Source organism: Lepidochelys kempii, chromosome 1 (assembly GCF_965140265.1).
Source record: "Lepidochelys kempii isolate rLepKem1 chromosome 1, rLepKem1.hap2, whole genome shotgun sequence".
Lineage (NCBI taxonomy): Eukaryota > Metazoa > Chordata > Testudines > Cheloniidae > Lepidochelys > Lepidochelys kempii.
This window is the reverse complement of record NC_133256.1, coordinates 351,051,028-351,070,563: the sequence shown is the minus strand read 5'-3', so window position 1 is coordinate 351,070,563 and position 19,536 is coordinate 351,051,028. Positions and strand designations below refer to the sequence as shown.

The following is a 19,536-nucleotide window of genomic DNA, read 5'->3' as shown; positions in this document are numbered from 1 at the left end:
TTGTCCCATCTAGATTGGTTTGCTGCTCTCTATCTCAAAGAACCGTACTTTCATATTTTGATAAGCCCATCACATGGGAAGTACCTTAATTTTGACATAGGTCATTTCCAACACAGGGTTCGCTCCTTTGACCTTTCTAGTGTACCCCAAGTATTTACAGAATGTCTATCTGTACTGGCAGCTTTTCTGAGAAGATGGGATTTTTATTTTACCATAATTCAATGATTAGCTCCTAAAAGCAGCTGCCACAGATGAAATGAAGGGAGTCACTCAATTCACATGCTCTCCATTAGAAAGGTTGCGATTTTTGATAAATGAAAAGAAATCCCTATTGACATTTCTCACAAAATATCCTTTTCATAGGAGCACTTGACTCCAGAATGATGAGAGCTTACCTTCCAAAGGAGAATTCCTGAAGATGAAATCTACCATTCAGTCTCTACTTCAAAGTCCATCTCAGAATGTAAAGTTCTTCCTCTCCCTACTGGGTCTTATGGCATCACCGTATATGTTACCCCTTATGCAAGACTAAGAATGAGACCCTCCCCTTCAGCACTGATTGGCAAGAAACTTCAGACCTGCAGTACAGGATATGAATCTAATACTTAACATTCCAACAAGCTTCTAGAAAGCTCTTTTGTGGTGGATGAACCAGGAACACGTACGGAGGGGCGTGATGGTCAGCCTTCCCTCTCCTTTCATGATCATTACAACAGATGCCTCTAAAACAGGATGGGGTGAGCACCTCAGCAATCATTTAACGAAAGTTCTCCGGAATCAGAAAGGTGACCCTCTGGCTATCCGTGTCCTGGAGTGAAGAGCAACTCATTTGGCACTCAGATCTTTCCTCCCTTGGGTGCAAGGATCTGTGGTTCAAATGACCATGGACACTATGACAGCTGTGTACTGTGTGAACAAACAGGGAGGAGCCCATTCCTCACAGCTCTGCGAGGAGGCTTTGGAGATGGATGTATTCTTCACCAGAATTGTCCAGTAGCTCTGCGTATGGCATGATCGCTCAACCAGTTAGCAGACCAATAAAGTAGAGACTCTTCCAGAATGCAAGAATGGTACTTCTTCAAGACTGTGATCCAGGACATTTTCTCTCTTTGGGGTGCTCCAAATATAGACCCGTTTGCCATAAAATTCAACACCAAATGCCATTGCTTTTGTTAAAAGGTGAGCAGATACTTCTGCTCTTGAATAGATGCATTCCTGCTCAGATGGGGTACAGATCTAATGTATGCTTTCCCACCATTCCCTTTAAGTGTGAAGGTTGTGAAGATGATCAGACAGGACTCAGCAAGGATTATATTTATCACCTCTGCATAGCCGAGACAACAGTGGTACATGGACTTGCTCCTTCTTTCCAAAGGGAACTGCAGATGCTTACCTGTGTCTCCAGACCTTCTGTTATAGCAGCACGGGAAAGTGTACCATCGTGATCCACTTTCATTGCATCTAACAGCATGGGCACCAGGGCTCTGACAGAATTAGAGAATGGTTCTCTATGGATGTACATGTTTTACTTAACGCTAGAAGGTGATCTAGGAAATGTTACCATTTAAAATGGAAAAGATTTTCACTATGGGTATCTGTTAAGGATATTGATTCTGAGTCAGCTCCTATTCAATCCATATTAAAGTATTTGCTGTTTCTAAAGAATAAGGATGTATCTGTTACATCACGCAGGGTACATTTAGCCGAAGTTGTGGCTTTTTATATACCAGTAGTCAATCTATATTCTTGCATGATATCGTTGAGGTTTCTGAAAGGCTGAATCGTTATCCCCTGTGAGACAGCCTGTTTCCCCATGAGATTTGGACTTAGTGCTATCACACCTCGTCTCCACCCTTCAAACTGTGTCTTCTTGCTGTCTATTACATCTTCTGACTAAACTGCATTTGTTATAGCGATAATGTCAGCCAGGAGGTTTAGTGCACTTCATGCCTTAATGACTCACCTTCCAGTTACAATTTTTCATAAAGATGAAGTAGTTCTTCATCTGCACCAAAAATGCATACAAAAAATAATTTCTTATTTCCCTGTCAATCAATCCAGTACTCTTCAAGACCACATTCAAACAAGGGCAAGTCAAAGCTACACTGTTTGGATGCTAAGACTGTTACATTTCTATTTCAATAGGACTACAGATTTTAGATGTTCATGCAAGCTCTTTGTTTTCTACATGGATGCCTGTAAATGAAATCCATTTCCACACAAACTGATGTCGGTGGGTCAGGCTGTGTAGAGTAGAAAAGGGATAACAGTGCCTCATGGGCTCCCTTGCTCTGCAGTGAGCACACGCCACAAGAGCAGTGGTTGCTTCTGTTGCGTGGTTCAAACAAGTCCCACTAACTGAAAATTGTAAAGCAGCCCCGTGGAGCTGAATACAAATGTTTCCCAAGTGTTATGTGTTAGATATCATACCTCAATCAGATGTCCAGTTTGGTGGCTTGATACTGCCTTCCTTGTTCTAATTAGGACTCCTTATCCACCATGCATCTTTCAGTCTATACTGCTGACTACACTGTCCCGAGAATGGGAATTTGCAGAGGACACTCAGAGAAATGAAGGTAACTTACTTGTGGCCAAGATTCCTCGAGATGGACTCTGCATAGTCACACTCCTTCCCCTTCTTCCCCTCTTCTGCGGCGCTGTGAGTACTCATGGCTCTTCCCGTGGAAGGCATTGAGGCAGCAGCTGCTGCCATGTCCCCTTTTACAGCCTTATGCTCAGAAAGTGCTTGATCGCTGAGGGGAGTGGTAGGAGGGGGCACGTGAGAGCTCTGATAGGCACTACTAGCAGACGGCTGCACCATTCAACAGCTCCAGCTGATGCATATCCCAAGAGTGGAAATGTGCAGAGTCCATCCCAAAGAACCTTGGTTACAAGTAAGTAACCTTCATTTACCTTTTGAACCGGAGCTGCCTAGCGAGGACTCTTCCCATAAGCAGCACAGACAGGAGGCAGGCATTGCTCATATATAAAGCACTTTATGAAGATGCATTTCCGCTTAATGTTTAAAAAAATAAAATAGAGAGTCATCGCAAGGGGGCAGAGTCCAGGTTGTGTATTCAACCGTAACCTTTGCTTTGCCTGACTCCTGCTTAGCTGTGCAGCCTTAACATTGCCTTATTGTAACTTTTTGCGTTTAATTTCCTAATTTTTTTAAAGACAGAAGCTTTAAAAAAATAATAAAAAGGAGGGGGGAAGGAAAAAGGCCCAATTCTAAAACCGACTAGGAGCAGTCAACACAGATTCCCAGGTGTCTGCTAGTACTGAAGACTAGATACGCATTTCCAGACCTGTGCGTGTCCATATCTATATTAGCTATATTACACCCTGTGAGGGGGCCCTACTGTCAGCAGTGTTAAAACATTCCTGGGCAAAATTTTGATCTCACTTGTACCTGTGTAAAGCCAGACTGATCCCACTGAAGTCAATGGATTTACTCCAGATTTACAGCAGTGTCCTTTTCTTTCTGAAAAGAATGTGACTCATATAACTTTCAAACGTCAAAACCAAATTTCCCTATACCTGGCTTAGCACTTTGATCTCAGTGAGATTTACAAAACAAGCTAGGCTTGAAGGAAATCAGTCCCGTAGCTTGAATGCGACAAACATTTATGTAATCAAATCAACTGCCTCCTATTACTCAGCTTTGAAATATGCTGACTTTCTGAGCTGTCTCTCATTGAGTGTGCACCTCCTGGCTTGATGAAAAATAGCTATTGCACGTGCTCAGTGCACAATTTTATTTAATTTACACTATTCTTTCCAAACCAGCTGAAGTGCCTACTCACTCCTAAGGACTGGATCCAATTTCAAGTGTCAAACTTCGGCCATTTTGGGTGTTCCAAGGTATGGTTAGAATTTTCAAAGCAACAAAAGTGTAGTTTTCCACACTTATAACTCAAATGCAGAAAAGGGATTTTAATCAAACTCTCTAGATAAACTTATCATCTGATAGGACACAAACAAGGAGGTTCAGCTCAGTGTCTCAGGTAAATTTCTCAGAAGTATCTTAGCATGTGAAAAAAGCAGGCTAGAATGGAAGCTGTTTTGCAACCTTAATGTACAGTTCTGCCCTCCTAATGCAGCCCCCTGTCCAGGGCCATCTAACTGCCCCCACACACAGGAGCTTCTGGGTACCAATATGCCCTCTTCCAGGACCAGCCAACTGCCCACATAATGCAGCTCCTCTAGGGATCAATATAACAACCCTCAAAATGCATCCCTTTGGGAACCACCTGACCTACCTTGAAGATGATACAGTGGCTGCCCATAAGCAAAGGAAACAACCAGAGAACAGGTAAATATACAGCTGGGTGTCATAGATGGGTCAGAGCAGGAGTCAGAAGCTAGGAAGCAGAAATCAGAGACCAAGTCAGGAGTCAAGCCAAGGGTTAGAATCAGGAGTCAAGCCAAGAAGGCGGTGTAGAAGCAGGATCTGAAACAAGTCAGGTGGTCAGGAAGGCAGAAATCAGGAACAGGATAAGGCCCAGGAGTCAGGCAAGAGGCAGGATCCAATGTAGCAGCCAATCAGGAATTCATCTAGTTGTTCACACAAATTCCTGTGCCTCCCGGCTTATATAGTGAGTCTGAGCTAATTGGAGAAGCCAGATGTCTCCTCCAGTTGGGAGCTTTGTGGGCGGTGCCTATGGTGAGCAAGGTTCTACCAGCCCATACTTGCTGCTGGTACTAGTAAGCTGCTGGGTGCTGGCTGTGGTCTGGGGACCTGCAGATCCAGGTTCAGGACCCATCATCCTTCACACGGGGGCAATTGATGATTCAGATCCAGCACAAGAAACTTCTAGTGTCCCTTGAGTGGCGTGTTAGCACAGGACCCATTCTGGGGTGCACCTGCACCAAAGCCTCTGGAAAGCTGTGACCATCGGGGCTGCCTACACACTATCTTGTACTATCAAATGTTCTAGCAGAGGTTATATAGCCACATGGCCCACCGCTGCCCCTGCTCTTTCTAGCCACCACACAGCCAGGTTGGAACTTCCTTGCTCCCTTCCTAACACATAGGCCCTGTCTGCAGTGGTCTGTCATGCCTGCCTTTGTATTTCTAGTTAGTGCTTTAGAGGACATGAGAGAACCTGTTATTTGGGATCAGGTAATTCCCACTGCCCCATTCCCTTGTTGCTATGACCCTCACCAATGAGATGGTCTCAAAGAATGGCTCTCCTGGCTGATAGCATTTCAGGACAGGGGCATCTGATACAATGTGTGTCAGGGTGTCAAACGTTTGCTGGTGAGGAACTGCCCAGTTCTGCTCACCATCTTGCCTTGTGTATGCCTGTTGTATGGCCTCCGCTCCTGGACAGAACATTTCTCGTTCCTGTGAAGTGCTGTCTCCCTTTCATAGCAAGTGACGCTGACGTGTCTCTGAGTGCCTTGCTCTTGCTGGGCTCTGCTCTCTGCCCCACTGTTGTGAGCAAGTGTTGCACGTACATCACTTTTCCCTGTATGAGATAAAAAATTTTCTGGGATCAGTTTTACATTCTTGTCCCTGCCTAGCCGTAGAAAAGCTTGTAGTTTTCTCTCATGGTTTAATTCAGCTTCTGTACCATTGCTCCCTTCTCCTGCAATGGGGATATCATCTGCAGTTATTTTCAGCCTGGGCAGTCCTTCCAGCATTAGGGAGAGTTTCGCTGGAACGCCTCTGATGCTGGGCTTGTGCCCATCTGCTTGTACAGCCATCTATAGCCACCTAATGCTGTGGGTGTCAGCATGCTGGACTCTTATCCAGGCCTATGTGCCGTTCCTCACCTCACAGACCATGAAGATGCTGGGGTTGGAAAGTGCGGGCAAGATGTCATCAATTGTGGACAGTGGCTGCTGGCATCTTTTCAATGCCCAATCCAGTGGCTTTGGGCTCGGAGTCCCCTTTACCACCACCATGCTGCTTCCCCGGGCCATACTGGCCTCACCAGGTGCTGTGCTACCCCTGTTTGCAAACCGAGGTCCCTGGCTCCCACTGCCAGCTGCTGCACTGCAGAGGACACACTGCTCAGACGCTGCCACCGTGTTTTGTTCACAGAGAGAAATGCTGAATGCAGGTTACGTTGAACAAGTGGAACTTTGTTAAATCGCGTAGAATTGGAGGAGGGTGAGAGAAGGGAGATCAGAAAGAGCAAAGCCTGGAAAAACTCTCAGAGATTGAAAAGATTTAGATTGTTACTTTACAGAGGAGACAAATGAGGGGGGATTCAGTTAAAAGTATAAAAAATACTAAATGGTTTAGAGAAGAGAGACTGGGCACTTTGTCCTTGTCACATAGCACAAGAAAGGGCATGCAGTGAAATGAGAAGGTGGCAAGTTCATAATAGATAGATGAAGTACTTCTTCACAATGCATGATTAAACAGTGGAACTCATTGCCATCGTGTGCCTATTTTAGAAAGGCTCTTATGCCACCCTCATCACCATGGTCTCTGAGCACCTTCCAGCATGCTTTAAGCAACATGACTAACTCCTGTCACATGTGGCTGATTCTCTCTCATCCTTTCCCCAGGGAGAGAATTTGTGTGCAGTTGAGTGGGTTGTTTCGACAGCGTTTTGTTTCTCTGAGTTTTCCTTTTTTTTCTTTCTTTTCTTTCTTTTTTTCTTTATTGTGCATATCAGCTGTCAGTGAGGTCAAGAACTTAGTGAGGTTCCAAAATAGATTGGGCATTTCTATGGCTAACAGGATTAGCCATCGCCCGGGTAGCTATTTCTAACATGTGGCAGGAATGCATAACTCTGTGCTTTAGGGCTTAAAACTCTAATGATTAGAGATCATGATCAGATCTTCCTGGGGATCAGATTATCCCATATCTGCTATTGGGGAATTGTGACGAAGTGGGAGTGTTCTTAATGTTTTCTCTGGATATTTCTGGATATTTCTCTGGATATTTCTCTGGATATTCTCAGTTTCCCCTGGGCAGTTCTTAAGTATCTAGGTGGTGGGATAAGCGTGTATGATTGTTGCAGAGCCCTAGAGGGCAGGTGTGTGCAGGGGTCTGGACACAGAGAATGGCCTGTTTCCTGGCAACTGATGGCCTGGCCCTTCCCCCCTGCAAGGTGAGAGCTAAAGGGTTGGAGAACAAAGGAATCAGGTGACCTCCTGGCCCGGGACAGGGACAAAGCCCAGAGGAGGAGGGGCTGGAGGGGGAGTCGGTTGGGGCTGGCTGAGGACATGGAGTGAAGGGCAGACGTGGTTGTCTGGCTCACTGTCCCCCAGAATGGACCCAGCTGAGGGGTCCTGTTCTCTGCACCTACAAGCTCTGTGTTAGACCATGTTCCGGTCGTCTAATAAACCTCCATTTTACTGGCTGGCTGAGAGTCACAAAGTTGGGGGGCAGGACCCTCTGGCTTCCCGAGGAGCCCACCTGAGCGGACTCGCTGTAGGAAGTGCACGGAGGGGCAGAGGATGCTGAATGCTCCGAAGTCAGACCCAGGAAGGTGGAAGCTGTGTGAGCTTTGTGTCCTACAGACAGGCTGCTCACAGAAAGGAGACTTCCCCAGAGTCCTGCCTGGCTTCGTAGGGAGCAGTTCCAGAGCATCGCCCGGGGACTCCGTGACAGGGATTCTCAGACCTCCTCTGAAGCAGCTAATGCTGGCCACTGTTGGAGCCAGGCTACTGAACTCGATGGACCGCTGGTCTGATCCAGTGAGGCAATTCCTGTGTTCCTGTGTTGCTGAGGAGACTCCATTTTAGTTGTAGTTTTCTCAGGGCTGACAATGTCATGCACAAGGTGGTGGAAAACCAGGGAGATCTACAATGGGAAGGAGGGCCTGTTGGGCGCCAGCATGGTGGTGGCTGAGGTTAGCATAAGCCATTGTAATGAGTTGCCATATGCACCACGCCTTCGCCTGGTGGGGAAGTGTGGCCGGTTTTCTGCATGCCCTTTAATTTGGAAGGGTCAGTGAGCCTTTGTGGACAAGCCAGAATTGTGGACCTTTTGAGTTCCAGAGATCTGGGAGAGCTCAGACCACAGTCTGAATGTGCAGGAAAGGGACTAGACTGGGACACTCTCTATATCAACATCTCATCCAAAGAGCAGGTGTAGGATGTGACCAGCCATGTAGGCGGGTGATGACCTGCCAGAATCCCAAGAAAGCAAGCAACTAAATAAGTTTGGGAGGTTTTGTGTCTGGTGCCTTGTTGATGTGGATATAGGAGTCCCCCAAGGCAACAAGCTGAGGGTGTTTCGTCACCGTGGGCACGGTCAGTGCCTTTATGAGCCATGGAGCCTTTGGCAGCCTGTACCTAAGAACTCAGTCAGCGTTAGCTGTGCTCCTGGGTTCCACTGTTAGGTGGCTGAATTTAAAGGATTTGGTTTTACCTGTCTCTTTTGGATCTAAAGTTGGAGGAGAAGAACCCTGTTCCACCTGCCACCGTGCACTTTCTTGGCTTGTGATGGGCTAAGCAGCCTGGAGGCGGCGAGGGGGGCTGGTCTGGGGCGCAGGGTGCCGTCCTGCCAGGTCTCATAATGCAGGCTTTACTGTGAGCTTCACCAGTCATGACAGCATAGTCGGCTGTCTATGTGCTGACCACAAATCTTCACTGACCACCTTCAATTTGTGTTCATGTGACCTTGTAGCACTTGCTGTGTGTATGTCTAGGCAATGGCTCTGAGCGGGGACTAGGCAGTAAATATCTGCCATAAGACATCCTATATCTGACATGTCTTTTTTCTCTTGGACCATTCCCAGTTTGGACTGTGATAAGTGATGAGCTGGGTTGAATCAAGGAGCCTTCTGAGTGGTGCTGGGTTTCTGGTTCTCAAATGCTGTGATTACAACAGACCCATTTGACACTCAGCTAGCTGAGTCCTTAGAGGAGAATGGTTATGGAGAATGGTAGGGGGAATAGTGGAAGGTTTTTGCCCTCTTCATGTTCAGCGTAGTCTTCAGTCTATGCAAGTAGGAGCTTCTCTCTAAGTATTCTTCCAGAGTCTTCGATTCCACCAATAGCCACTGGTCACCCTTGCTGCCAGCCACGCAAAGGCTGAGGCATGTGGGGGCTTTTGAACATTTTACTCTTTGTGTATTAAAAACAAGGTATTTCCTTGTATCAGTTTTAAATGTGTTGCCTTTCAGTGTCATTGTGTATCCCCTGGTTCTTGCGTTGTGAGAAAGGGTAAACAGGAGTGTCAGATCTACCCTCTCCAGTTGGAGTGTTGGCCCACGGGGATTCCCCAAAGCTCACTCCCAGGAGAAGGGTGCAAGGCAATTAGAACGCCTTGGATGTAAGCACTGTTCCTCACCAGCTCCTCCACTAAGGGTGGAAATCATCAGGCACCTCTAGCCCCGTAATGATTCCTTGGCACGGGATCAGATGATCCCCCTTTCAGATCACTTTGCAGAAGGCCATTGAAGGACAAAGGATGGCCCGACATTCCCTGAAGGCAGCTCTTAACACTTCAGATAAAGCAGCTCCGTCTGTTGCTACTGCTGTTACCATGCAGAGAGCAGTGGCAAAGTCTTCCTGCAGACTTCCTGTCTGCGGAGAATACTTACTTTTGGAGGGCCCGGGGTTTTCAATTCCTGCATGGTTAGGCTTGGTTCAACTTTTTGATCTTTGGGAGTTTATCAGGCATTCTTCAGGAAGCATCCTGACAGTAGAGTACATCCTTCCAATGTCAGAGACAGCCCCAGCCGCTTCCATCTACAAACCAACAGAGAAACCTCACGGACATTTACCTATTATGGGCAGGAAGATCTAAATCTCAGACAGAAAACAGTGACTTCTCCTTCCACTTCTGGACTCTCATCATTTGTGAAAGAGAATATTGGAAAGCCTCAGACTGGTTCCGTGAATTTCTTCATCTTTCCTCTCCCTTTTGAAAACTGTTGGCGGCATGCAGTGAATGGGTTTTGCAGATCACCCAGAGATGCTTTTTTCCATTCAGTTCTGCCCCAAACCAGTCCCTTTCCCCTCGCTTTTCAGGGATAACTCTTGTGAGTGAAAGTGTTCTGAGGCTCAGTCACCACCCTCCTTCAGGTGGGGAGGAGCAGAAGTGAGACCTCAGCCCAACGGAATCAGGGAGGAGGATTACTGTGCCCATTATTGCCCCAGTTCGGAGATGCCAGGATGCCTCATCACCTTCTGGACCTAAGAGGACAACCCCTTCCCTAAATCCAAAGCACTGGTCTCAGCTCACCCTTACCTTTGCTACAGCGAGATCACTATAACGACAAAGTTCTACATTTGGTCTTCCCATTGCACCAAGTTTTCATGCCAGATCACATGAGAAGGCAGGGGATTTGCATCTCCCCATACCTCAGCAATTGGTTGGTACGGGTTGTACATCACAAAGAGTGCATGTCCTCACCTAGACCTGAAACCTTTGCAACTGGCAGCATGGTTAATGCAATCTTGATGTGAGGAGTTGAGGATTACTTATTGCAGGTATGAAAGCACCTGCTGGAGAGTAAAAAAAACAGCGACTAGAGAGTCTTACTAAGCAAACTGGTTAAAAGCTCAGCACCCCAGTCTTGGCATCTGTCCCTAACATCCTGGATTATTTGTTACTTTTGAAGAAATCTGGATTGAGCCTCTTGAGTCCATTGATAGGACACAACTGTGTCAGCTCACCAGGATTCTGGTCAAGGAACCTGTGTTTGGACACCCTGCTGTAAAATGATTCTTAAACAGGTTAGCCAGGCTCTTCCCAGCTATATGAAATTCAGTTCCCTCATGACTTTTACACTGAGTTTTCACTAAGCTGATGCTCCTTTGCAACCTTTAGGAGGCTGGCTCCTACAGGCCCTTTTCTTCCCCCTGCATTGAAGTCAGTCGAAATCACTCCTATCCTGTGGTGGGAGAATCAGGCCCTATCTTACTTGTTTCCAAAGACTGCATTCCTCATACCAATAGCATTAGCCTCAAGAGCCTGCTAACTCCAAGCCTTAATGGCTAGCCACATGGCCCCCCACTCACTCCTGGCACACGGTATTCCCTGAGGATGAAGGTAGCAGAGCTCATTCTCCCTGGCCTAAAACAGCTCTGCCTCACGTCTGCAAAACGTTCCTATGGTGGAAATAGGTAGGGGTGCCACCTGGAACTCGACCCATTCCCTTACATGGCATCAGTCTCGTGGCCTGGCCTCCAAGTCTGCTACCAATTTGGGAGAGCAATCCTGCAATCACTTCTGAATGACTCTTCTTCTCCCATCCTCCTCACTGGGGATTTGGGACTGCCTGTCAACCTCCCCAGAGCATGGATGTGTGCCGACAATGCTCGGCTCAGAACGTACGTTTATCCACCAGTAACTGTAGCTCTTTGAGTAACTCCCCAGCCCAGATCTCCACCCACCACTTTGTTGGAGCGTCTCCTAGATTCAAAGTGGAAGGAACTGAGGGGTGGGAACCACTGTGCCTTTTGAAAGGCTGAGTAGAACTGGCCAAAATTGTTTGGCAAATTATTTATTTGTCAAAAATGCAGTTCTTGGTCAACTAAAACTCTTCACGAATTCAGGTTCAATTCAGCAGATACTTCCAGCTGGAAAAAAAATTGGGGGGGAGAAATCCTGGCAAAGTGGAAACATATTTATTTTGAAATGACGTTTTGTTTAGTAAATTAGCTAGATTTGATGAGAAAAACTCAACAGAAGCAAACAAAAGACTCAAAAATGAAACATTACATTTTGAGTCGAACACAACATTTCATTCAACTCTAAACTATTTTATTTATGTATTTGTTTGTTTATTTATTGGGGGGGTTGTTTTGGCAAGAAAAACTGGAAAATTGTCATTTGGGGTTAACATGAAATGAATATTTTTTTTAATTTTTCTATTCGGCCACAGAACTAAAAACTCAGTTATTTGCCCAACTCTAGTGTTGAGGGAGTGTGGTGGGGGGGCCCCCAATGGTCACAGCTCTCCAGAAGCTCCAGCCCATGGTGCTTTGCACAGAGATGTCCCAGTCTGCTCTGATACCCCCAGGGGCAGGTGAGTAACTGCTCTTTCCAACCATGAAGCCAAAGCCAGAATGACCCAGGCAGCAACAGAGAGAGGGGAAGGGTAACATGTCACGCAGCATCAGAAAGAGCCAGACAGTGGCTGAGACGGAAGCGAGGCACTGTCTGAGAGCCCCAGGCCATTAATTCTGCCTTTCCACTGGATTGGCTGCAGGCCTGCGCGGCCTCCCATCCGTATGGCTGGGTTAGAGGCTGCTTCATCCACGTCACATAAAGGTGCGTCTGCCTCTCAAAGAAGATTGGGTAGTGAAGGAAGCACCGTGGCCTAGCTACGCCCACCCTCGCTCCAGCCTTTAGCATTTCACCCCAGGATTAGCTGTTGTGTTTTGTGTCCATGGAGCACAGAAACAGCCATGGGGTGACTTCAGTCCCCTCTCTGACCTCTGATTCCAGTCCCACATGCACCCTTGTATCTGCCCCACTCCCCATTAGTGACCTGGCCCAGCTTTTAGTGGAATGGGAAGATCTGACGAGAACTGACAGTCAGCTCTGTTCTTGTGACTATTCCCTGAGCCTCTCCCTGGGGCACCCAAACAGGTATCGGTGCACTGGACAGCCAGTCTTCAGTCCCAGGATGTTAGTGTTTCAGTTTAAATACACTCTTTAATGCTTACACAAATTCTTCTGATCCCAAGGTTGATCCAGGATAGAGGCGGCTGGTTTTCTACCCCCAGCACCAAGTCCTGCCTCCACCCAGCCAGATATCATATGCTGTCACTCACTCCCCACCCACTGCAGCAGGAGGCAGAGAACTACCCCGTGGTGCTAAACAGCTGGTATTGCATTGCATTGCACCCATTCTATCTGGTGGGCCGCGCTCTGTGATATTGGGATACCCAGACCCAAGCCAGTGGGTCCGAGGACCTGGATGAGGGATGCCTCAACCCATACCAGTGACACTCAACCTACCCAGCCTGGGGCTACCTGGACCCCCCCTGTGGGGCTGAGCTACCTGGCCTGGGGCTACCTGGACCCATGCCAGTGGCGCCAAGCTAGCCAACATGGGGATACCAGAATCTGAGCCAGTGAGGCCTTGCTTCTCTGCTCAGGGACCCTCAAACCAGAGTCCATCTGCCATGATTTCCTTCACAGGAACATTCAGAGCAATGCCACATTGATCCACAGTGGGTGAGAGGAGCCTGTACCTTTGGCAATGCGAGAACTGGCCTTTCCTAGCCAGTCTGGCGGAGAGCCTGGGATGTGTACACTGAGAGAAGTGAACCTTCTCTGGTTCCACCCACCCACCACCAATAGCCACCTAGGGGGAGGGAGGGAATAAACACAAGCAGAAAAGAAGACGTTCTTCAAGGAAGAGACCTTGACTGTAGCACATAGGGTAGCCCTCAGTGGCACGTAAACCTCACAGCTTCTAAAGGAGCAGGGGGCACACTCAGCCTTCTCCAGCCGTGCCCCTCTCTCACGCACACACACGTGCCTGGGTCAGCATTACCCACACGGAAGATCTCACACCCTGCATTAATGGGCCAAGAGAAACAGTCAAAACACCTTGTACCCCGTGTCCTGCAATGCCACCTGTGTCCCAATACTTAGCTCTCACACCTCCCCTGTGGTGACACACACTCTTGCTCAATACCGCCTCACTGTATGGCAGCTTTACTCCCATTCACACCCCATGATGCGATATGAGCCCAGCTGGGTCCATCTTGTTCCAGGCTTGGCTCTGCCCTCTGTGATGGCAGAATGCGCTCAGGAGGTTTCCATTACTTTCTGATAGCATAGTGGGACGTAATGTCAAAGGCGGATTCACAGTGTTAGCGGGAGGAAGCTGCGGAGATGACAGGCAGTGTAGTGAGGAGGCTCAAGTTGTCTCAGCCTGTGAGGATGGTGTAAAGCGGGAGTCCGGTTAAGAAGCTGCTGCAGCTCTGCGTGTGTATGTAGGGAGTGTCAGGGCCTCCCTGGTGCATCTCCGTGGGCGTCAAGAGTTGGTGCATCTGGGCTGTGTTTGACCCGGATGTGGATTCTCGCACACACCTCTGAGGCTTCCTCCAGAATCTGGCCATCAGGGCTTTCCCGAGAATCTTGGCTAAAACACTCCAGGCTTGATGCCACCCCAAGAACAGCATTCCCTTGGCCACTACACAGAACCCTTCCTCCTGTCCCAGACTGACGCTGTTCTCCAGCGGCTGGCTGCTCCCCCCATGTATACTGTATCTGTATGTTCTTGTGTCTCGGGAGCTCCACCTCACCCCTACCCTTTGCTCTCTCTCTCTCTCTCTCTCTCTCTCCCTCCCTGTATCTCTCTTTCCACAGACTTTTCAGTAGTTTAGGAGAACTCAGCACCATTTCCCAGCGGAGCTCCGGAACCACCTACACAGTTCGACCTGGCAGCCGCTACCCTGTAACCCGGCGTACTCCCAGTCCAGTGAAGCCTGCCCTGGATAGGACAGACCCTCTCAGCACCGTGCGGCCCTATGGATTGACACCTCCCACCATCCTCAAATCTTCCAGCCTCTCCATCCCGCATGAGCCCAAGGAGGTGCGCTTTGTGGTGCGGAGCGTGAGTGCCCGGAGCCGCTCCCCATCCCCCTCACCCTCTCCTGGGCCCCCCCTGCACACTCTGCACCCACCGCGGCCCTTCATGCAGAAACCCGTCCACCTGTGGAACAAATACGATGTAGGGGACTGGCTGGAAAGCATCAATTTGGTGGAGCATCGAGACAAGTTTGAGGACAATGAGATTGAGGGCACGCACTTACCGGCCCTCACCAAGGAGGACTTTGTGGAGTTGGGGGTGACGCGTGTGGGGCACCGCATGAACATTGAGCGAGCGCTCAGAGAGCTGGTAGACAGCTGACCATCCTAGGCAGTGCTGGCCTCTTCCAGAGCCAACGAATGGGGGGCGGGGGGCGTTTCTACTAGACGAATAAAACCAATTTGATTCTCTTTCTATTCTGACCACTGCACTGAAGGGCGAAGAGCTGAGGAGCGCCCGCTCACTCCATACACCCAGAGCCCCAGGTGTGCACCAACACACACGCACACGCACACACGCACACACTCAGCCCCCCCCCCCCCCACTCAACCCTGCACCAGCCAACACCGCCTTTGGGAAAAGGAATGTTGCATGAAACACACCCTCTTTTCTGTTCTTCTAAAGGGTCAGGCCTGCATAGCGCTTGATGTGCCTTTCCCCAGGGGCGCTGCTGGTGGCAGGAGGGCAGCGGGCCATGCCTGGCTGGCCCGTGCTCCCAGTCTGCGGGAGAACCTTGCTCACCTGCGTGGAGCAGGCTGTGGAATGTATTCTGATCAAAGGGCTGTGGAGAGCAGGGGGAGAGGCCGGTGTTAGTGGTGCAAATTAGGAACCAGAGCTCAGTTTAGGGTGATGGGGCTGTCAGCTAATGAGGCTCAGCTGTGTTGCAATGGTCGTCTGGTGACCCAGGAATTGAACTGATCTGTATGTGATACAAGGTGGGCGCTTGTCTGAATGTCAGTTGCGTCCCTGTTCCCTGAGCTGGGGCAACCAGAGGCCTAGGCTCCGTCCTGCCACGCTGCTGCTCAGCCGTCCCGCGAGAGTGGCTGGCTGGTAGGCAGGTCGGGGTCCTCTGTGACCAGCAGGGCAGGCGGCTGTGAGACGCCCGGAGGAGCTGCTGAATAGCATGGTCGTGGTGATGGGAGACTTGGAGGGGCCAAGGGGAGAGGGCAGTGCTGGCCCTCACGCGGCCCCTGACGCCAGCTCCAAGACAGGTGAGGGCAGGCAGGCAGCGAGGTGCAGGTCCCTAGGCCCCGCAGGGCGGGGGGAGGCAGCGTGTTTCCCATGTGGGCAAAGCCTGTGCTGGCATGTGGGCGCCTGGCACTATTGGTGGGCTCCAGCTCAGACAGGCCCTAGCGGCCGCTGCAGCACGAAGGGCCATTCTGATTCCATGGCCAGGAGGCACAGTCAGGGCTGCCCCGCAGGGAGAACCAGATCGGCTGCCTCTAGCCAATCGCTGCTTCTGCCTGGGGAGCCCCTTTGCTCTGGGCTCCTTCAGCAGCTTCCGCCGAAGCGGAGCAAGCCTGTTGCCATGCAAACAAGAAAATGGTGATGGCCTTGCCAAGAAAGCCGAGCCTTTGGACTCTGTGTTCCTCTGCCCTGTTGCCCTGGGCTGCCCTGGTGAGAGAGGAAGTGAAGCCGCATGGATCGAAGCATGTTTGGGGGATGTCCAAGGGAGGCTGGTGGGGAATCAAGCAGAAAATGCTTTGCCAACGTTCAAAGGGGGTGCGGGGTGGGGGGAGTCTTCTTTTGCCTCTTGGTTTGGGGTCTTGTTTCCAAGGGGGACACATTGATGGCTAATATATAATCTCCATGCGTTTATGTAGAGCAGCTGATGATCAACAAGAGATGATGCTAAACTCCAGGATTCCCATGCCGTCCTAGTCATCCTTATTTTGCATCTTTTTAATCAGCTCTATATTTGAAACGAGAAGAGAACAAATATCTATATATCTATATCTGTAGCACCTGAGTTTGTTCGCATTTGACTAAATCTCTGTATCTCTAGACTTACCGAGCTGCTCCCTTTCCCTGGGACACTCACGACTTGGCGAGTTTTTAGTGACTGACTGAACGAATGTTAAAGTCTTCTGAAGAATCTCCATCTCCTTTCGGACCCTCAGTATTTTAAAGATTTAGAAACACAGAGTAAAACGTGGGCCTGGGCCACGCCAGGTCTCCCATTCCCAGAGCGAGCTGAACGAAGCTGCAGTTTCCCTGACACGGCCGCAGTCCTGGGGTGCCCGGTGCAGCAGGTCCCTCCCCGCCTCCCCTCCTGAGGAAGAGGCATTGTCATCCCACCGCATGCGTGGCAGGGGTCTGAGTGCAGGGAGGCTAGGGGCCCACACCCAGCCAGCAGGGCAAGGAGGCGGGCGCCTTTCGGCTGCTCCGCAGGACGTGAGGGTCAGGAGTGAGGCCGCGGAGGGGAACAAAGAAGGGCCCTGTCAGGACAGAGACTGGGAGGTGGAAGGAAATGCGCCCCTCCCCGTTCCAGGGCTGGGCAGGGCAGCTCTCCAAGTCCCCTGTCTCTGAGGCCTGGTGTGTGGCTAGGCAGGAGGAAGGTCTGCTGGGAGCAGATGCTCAATCTGGGCAAAGGGCTTGGTTGCAGGGGCAGTGTCCCTCCTGGTCTGGGGGATGGTTTGGCTTTTTCACCAGTCAGCTGTAGGAGAGTAATAATAGCCCCTGGCACCCCCGCCACGGGCCCACCTGACCCCCAGCGGCCCTGGGGGGAGCAGCGTTCCTTTGTAACGCTGGGACGAGCCCAGGAGGTGCTCCCAGGTGTGGTTGGAGCCAGCGAGATCTGCGGCTCGCTCCTTGGCTAGTGCTTGTCCCTTCCCTGCTAGCACACTGAGTTGTATCAGGTCTCATGTCTGCCACCACACCCTCCGGCTCCCTTCAGGCATGAGAGCATGCAAGGGGGGTGGGTAAATTACAAAGAAAGAAAATACGCAGGGAGGGGACTGTCCTGCAGGGCCACCCCAGCGTGGCCTGCAAATGTCACGCACTGGCTTTTCACCTGTCTTTGATCTCTCACTCATACGCTCAGCCCCCAGTTTCTAGGCACCCCATCTGGGGTGGGGTGGGGCTCAGCCCTTGCCCCCTTGGGGGACTGGTGTGCCCGAAAGGCCAAGTGCCCCTGTGAAGGCATTAATGCTTCTGGTGCTAGAGGGAAGGACAACGAGGTTGCTCTCCGACCCTCACACATCTCGGAACCTTACAGCCATCAGCTGGGGCAGCCCCACTGTGTGCTGGGGAGGGGGCTTGGGGAGCGAGCTCCCCACGTACTCTGAGGGTGCTGTCTCCCTTCCCTGAGCTGTCACTCACGCGCTGGGCTCAGAGGAGCAAACCCAGCCCTGTCAATTGCACCAGTTCACCCCATGCTGCATCTGGGAGCTGGCAACGTGGGGCAGCGCCATGGGGAAGGGACAGAGGGGGGCTGGGCATCTATAGCCAGATTAGTCTGGAAAGTAAACCCTGCTGTGTACCCTGTATGGACCCCAAACACTCATTGGCTAATCCCATGCCCTGACCCAGATGCAACCCCAATCACCCCATTTCCCCGGGGCCCCACGGCACCTACCCCAGCCCGAGCCCATAGCACAGCCGCCCCAGCACAGCAGCCCTGCGAAAGCCACCGTCCCAGCACTCCTCAAGTGCCCAGCCCCACGTCCCAGCCACCAGCCCCATGTCCCAGCCACTAGCTTCACATCCCAGCCCCACATCCCAGCCACCAGCCCTTTGTACCCAGCCCCACGTCCCATCCACCAGCCTCACATCCCAGCCCCACATCCCAGCCACCAGCCCCACGTCCCAGCCACCTGCCCTTCGTACCCAGCCCCATATCCCAGCCACCAGCCCCATATCCCAGCCACCAGCCCCACGTCCCAGCCACCTGCCCCAGGTCCCAGCCACCAGCCCTTTGTACCCAGCCCCACGTCCCCACACGCGTTACTCCTGTACCCATCCCTGGTCACATATTCCAATACACGCTACCCACACACCATAGCCGCAGCCCCACACACTGTATCTCCCAGAATAAATCTCCAGACACTGCATTTGCACTCCCCTGCCCCATATCCCCAAACATACCCAACCCCTATCCCCATACACCGTATCCCAGCCCCCAAGCCCCAAACACAGTACCCCCAACCCCCTAGCCCCGTACACTACCCCAGCCCTGTATCCCCATACACTGTACCCCAACCCCTATCCCCATACACCATACCCCAGCCCCCTAGCCCCATACACCGTACCCCCAACCCCCTATCCCCATATACTGTACCCCCCAATCCTCATACACCATGCCCTATCCCCATACATCATACTCCCCCAACCCCATCCCCATATACCATAGCCCCCCCCATATATGACATCTAGCCCCATGCCCAACTCATCTACACCCCTTCCCAATCCCTCCCCCCGTACTCCGTGCCCCCCACGTCATCATCACAGGTGATATCACACACAGGATCCAGGCCCATACGCAGCCCCCTCCATGCTGTCAACATCCAGCCCCACTCATCAGCAACTGCCGCGGCGCCCTGCAGCCTGCACCAGGCAAAAGCCCACTTCATGCGGCAACTGTCCTCACCCCTCTCACCAGAGCCCCTTGCTCATCTTTCGCCCAGGACTCAACAGCGAGACTCGGTGGGATCCCGTCATTCACGCCAGTGCAGACCAAGTGCTACCAGACAGGCTTTCCCATTCGAGCCCTGCCCCTTCGCCCAGCACCTCAGCTCCCATGCTGGGCCTCACTGCCGTTCACCCCACACACCCCAGCGTCCGGCACACCCACCCCTGGCCCCAGCACTTCGCCCTGAGATGCAGCCTCCACCCGGCGGTCCCAGCAGCTCCTCACTGGCCGCTGCAGGCAGCCGTGATCCCCAGGCCTGCTGAACAGCGAGCCAGAAAAGCAAACTTTCCTCTTGGGGTGGTTCATACACTTCTCCCACCTGTCTTTGCAAGCCCCATCTTGGATCTCTGGGCCCCGCTTGGCAGCGTGAAGGCCTTGTCTGGCTCTTGAGGGGTGAGTTGCAGCATTACGGGTTGTGTTAGCCTGAGTGCAGGC

The 19,536-nt window shown here is 51.1% G+C and overlaps 1 protein-coding gene across 7 annotated transcripts in view; it reads left to right on the top strand.

Annotated features, from left to right (window-relative positions):
* The window catches only part of SHANK3 (SH3 and multiple ankyrin repeat domains 3), a 772,487-nt gene extending 753,168 nt beyond the window's left edge, over window positions 1-19,319 (top strand). For 3 of the 7 annotated variants that reach the window (XM_073329053.1, XM_073329054.1, XM_073329055.1), the window contains one exon: window positions 14,249-19,319. In XM_073329053.1, the coding sequence (XP_073185154.1) occupies window positions 14,249-14,792 (544 nt within the window). In that variant the 3' untranslated portion in view covers window positions 14,793-19,319. Of the gene's footprint in view, window positions 1-363; window positions 3,469-14,248 lie in introns of those variants that run through there. The other 4 variants (XM_073329059.1, XM_073329057.1, XM_073329061.1 and 1 more) reach the window with 3 other exon arrangements.
* The last annotated feature ends 217 nt before the right edge of the window (window positions 19,320-19,536 follow it).